Below are 4,418 nucleotides of genomic sequence, written 5' to 3' on the forward strand. Positions count from 1 at the left end.
TGAAGTAAAATTAGAATAAGAGTGATGTGTTTTGTTAACAAGAGTGAAGTAAAATCATGCTAAGAGTGATGTATTTTGTAAACAACAGTGAAGTAAAATCATAATAAGAGTGATGTGTTTTGTACACAAGAGTGAAGTAATAAGCGCTTTTCTTCCCTACCCTTCCCTATCTTTCTCCCAACTAAAAAAGAAACCAAAAAAGCTAAGAGCACTTTTGTGTTGAATTGTAAGTGAGGTGAAAAAGAATGGAGATAGAAGTGGTGAAGTGCGAGTGTTGCGGGCTGAAAGAAGAGTGCACAGAAGAGTACATCAACAAGGTGAAGGCCAAATTCGAGGGGAAGTGGTTGTGCGGATTATGCTCGGAAGCGGTGAGAGATGAAGTGAAGAAGCAATCCGAAACAATCACACTGTTTTACACACTCCCCTATCCACCACCCATTCTTCATTTTCTCTTCCGGACCCATAATCGCTCGCTCCTATTTATTGTTCATCATATTTGATTTTCCTGTTTACATTTGTTGTATTAATCTCTATTCTTCATTCCAGAATTGATCTGTTAGACAGTTTTACGTCATGATTTTTCACAGAAGCATGATCTTTACCCAAACATATAAACGAAAGTTGGTACTGTACTTTGTAAATTATTCTCAAGGAATTGCTTAGCTAATGATAGGTTTCAAAAGGATTCAATGGAAGAAGACAAGGACAGGTTAGTTGAAACAGACCGACTCGAAAGGGGCCTGCTACTGGACCGCGCCCCGGATTCCGGTCAGTTCAACAACGACGATGACGAAGAGCTGCCGCCCCTCTACATAGCGTCGTTTTCCGAAGCCGAAGAGAATTTGGTGAAATACCAGACGGCGAGGTGGCTTCTCTACTAGCTGCTGCTAATACTCGCGTAGGGCATCGGCTTGTTCATGCTCATTTATCTGCCTCTGCGCCGAAGAAGGCGCAGAGCATGACGAGGAAGTCGAACTTGTCGAGCTTCCAGATGTGAGCGGCGGCGGGGAGATCGATGAGGCCGATGACGGCGGTGATGATGATGGCCCCGAGCACGAGGTTAGGGGTGTAGTGGAAGAGCGGCATGAGGAAGAGGAGCGTGACCATCACCGTCACGACCATAACGACGTTGGAGAGGGCGGTGCAGCCTGCGTTGTGGTTGACGGCGGATCTGGAGAAGGCGCCAGTGGTGACGTAGCTGGAGGTGGAGGATATGTTCATGATCCTATTTTATATTTTCATATTGTTATTTCCAAAAATACCCTTAGCCTATTTTGTATTATTAAAATAAATAATATTTGTTCCATTAAGATGTGTGGCTGAGATTTGTTCTCTAGTTATACACTTAAGATTAGTTATATCTTGATCACTACTATATATATATATGTTTGCATATGCTTCTAAATTGGGATACTTATTTTTGAGGTCTAACATTGATTATTAGTACTATTTACTTGTGGTTCAATGGTAGCTAATTTCATGCATGGCCATCCTTTTTTCACTCACATCAAATTAAAACCAGAAATTAACGATAATTTGATGGTTATAATATCTATATATACATACATTAATGTAGGGGTGAATAGTGTCCTCCACTCCTAGTAAATCACATATATCATGATTCTAGCTACTTGTTTGGTTTCCAAAATAAATTAACTATAACCTCGTCTTATTTCATCGGCTCAGAGAAGCCCGCATTCTTTTCTATGGAGTATATTGAGGGTAATTAAACCACCCATGAAGATGAATTTATTTATCTGCATTAAAAAATTAATAGAAGAATAATTTGGTTTGATTACCTAATTACCCTGCAATGAATATAATTGATTACTAACTACTTTGTATTTTTAATCTAATATACCAAATGGGAGTACTAACTAAAGATAATTTAGCCATCTAAAAATAAATATTTTAACATGATTTTTAATTATTCAAGTAATCCTATTAACCACTATATACTAAATGAACTTTAATTTGCTAGGTCTAGTTAAAATTAAGGAAAATGGGTTGCATTATACAAATCAGATTTTCGCATCATAGGGAAAAAAGTGGCGATTCACATCTAATCGGTCAACTTATTCTTGAAAAATCCAAAATTTTAGGCATGAGATCAACCTATTCAATATCACGACGAAACTATCCCTCCTCCATTTTAATCTCAAACTACATCTTTTTCGTCTATTGTAAAATACTACTATATTTATCGCGAATATATGTAATTTTTCTTCATTACTTTCATTGCATTCTTTTTTATTGTTACATTCTTTGAAATTGATTAAATCATCCATTGCATTAACTATAATTCCCAAACGAAAAATTGTAGAGTTGTTGGATAAAAGATTATGGGAAAAAACGCGTTGCATCAAGCACCCATTATCTGAAAGGCAGAATTCGCCCTGGATAAGGAAGTTATTTTTGTGTTAAATATATTACTACTATTATCGACAATTTAATTATGTTAAGAAGATAATTTAATTTGTGGGGAAACTGATCTCGTTGTATCATATTGTTGTTTGATATTAATAATAGAGAAATGATTTAGAGACATAATGGCAACCCCATAATGGGGTTAAAATAGTAATTGTACACTATATTTTATTTTTGATTAAATTTGTATAATCTAGATATACTTTACTACCTTTGCATTAAATTGTTTACTAAATACACATATTTATGGATAGCATATAATTAGGCGTACACACAATTCTTTTGACATCATAAGACCCAAAAATTTTGAATGAACAAATTTTTATCTCTCCCGTATTATTACATTTATTTAAAGATTTATCTTTATAACTTCAAAGTATTGTAATTTTATTAATTTTATATATTTGTTGTACATTTCACCACTCAAATTAATAATGATATTTATTAGATGGATTTTCTTTAAAAACTAGTCTTTATAAATTATAATTTGAATAATTTAATACAAAAATGATTAAATATATTAAGTATTAAAAATTTGTTATCTAATTTTAATAAAATTTAGGAGTAGTAAATAATATATGATTTATAACATACGACAAAAAATTACTTTATTTGTAATTATCAATATCGATAAACTTATTAATTTTATCATTTTTAAACCACAAGATTCTTTATACTGAATTCAATATATCATGAACCAATAATACTCACGATATAATGAATTGAGCTAAAAACTCTAATATTTTATATAAAAAAGAAAATACGTATATAGCTATAAAATATTCGATAGATGAATTAAGAATATGTGATAATTGTTTTGATCGAGGCTCAATTGTAATATTCCAAAATTGAAAATAAAGTAAAATATGTGAATGTAAAGAAATAAAATCTATACCACAAACTCAGTCAGTATTATTGTATATCAAATTATAATTTGTTGAATGTTATAAATAATGAACAAATAATTCTAATATTTTTATAAAGAAAAATAGAAAACATTAACTCTATATTTTTTAAAAACAAAATTAGTATCGCAATCTCGACCATTATTATTATTATTATAAATTAATACTAATTAAGTTTATGAGTTTAGTTTTATGAATTTCATGATTTTGATTTGAATTCTGTTTGAATTCTTTAATTTTCAAAATTTTAACTTGTGATGGGATGGAGGGAGTACGTTTATAGTTTAGATTTTACGACTTTCATAATACTATTGTATTTATTTATTTGCTTTCCAAAATTTAATTTCTTTAAATTCTTAATTTTTGAAATGTTGTTTCAAACCTCGATAAATAATATTATATCACGTTCTTAACACATCTATTTAATATTTTAAGGATATATGATTAATATTTTTTTATAAATACTATTATAATTCTTAGTTTATTCACTATAGCAAGCAACAAATAAGATTTGTTATATCATAGTAAATTAATATTATTTTACGGTTTTGATTTTGAAAATTTATATATTTTTATTTTAATTATTTACTTTACAAAATTTTTATTATTTACATTCTTAATTTTGGGAATGTTATAGTCAAGTCTTGATAAAATATAACTTGTAATACAAAGTTGAAGAATATATACTCCTAAAGAAAAAAATGAAAGAGAAAAAAAAGGAAAATAAAACTATTACTTCATATTTTTATAAATATTTTAACGATATTAATCTGTGACTAGAAGATGTTGGAGACATAACTTAAATTTAGCATATTTCATTGTATTACTCTTCACATTAAATCCGCTACATTAGAACTATCCTTAATTGCATGCTACCAAAATAACATTAGGGCACATTAGTCCATATTTAAATAAAGTTTATGGCTAAGTGACATAGGGGCATTATGGCATAAAGACATTATGTCTCTAAATCACTACCCTTAATAATATTAGCCATAATGCAATCTGATTCATTCACTAAATGTTGAGTACTCTATAAAATTAAGATTAAATTAAGGTTTATAATGCACTATATATAATAATCTA

General features: G+C 29.9%; 1 protein-coding gene across 1 annotated transcript; it reads left to right on the forward strand.

Moving 5' to 3' along the window:
• Nucleotides 1-245: 245 nt before the first annotated feature.
• On the forward strand, nucleotides 246-881 carry LOC121808682. Its single transcript, XM_042209277.1, has 3 exons — nucleotides 246-409; nucleotides 547-555; nucleotides 653-881. The coding sequence occupies exons 1-3, from the start codon at nucleotides 246-248 to the stop codon at nucleotides 879-881; spliced, it is 402 nt and encodes a 133-aa protein (XP_042065211.1).
• The last annotated feature ends 3,537 nt before the right edge of the window (nucleotides 882-4,418 follow it).

The sequence above is a fragment of the Salvia splendens genome, chromosome 6, assembly GCF_004379255.2.
Source record: "Salvia splendens isolate huo1 chromosome 6, SspV2, whole genome shotgun sequence".
Taxonomy (NCBI): domain Eukaryota; kingdom Viridiplantae; phylum Streptophyta; class Magnoliopsida; order Lamiales; family Lamiaceae; genus Salvia; species Salvia splendens.

What these genes read in the sequence shown, in the direction of transcription:
- LOC121808682 (XM_042209277.1), top strand. Translation starts at nt 246, where the DNA reads ATGGAGATAGAAGTGGTGAAGTGCGAGTGTTGCGGGCTGAAAGAAGAG.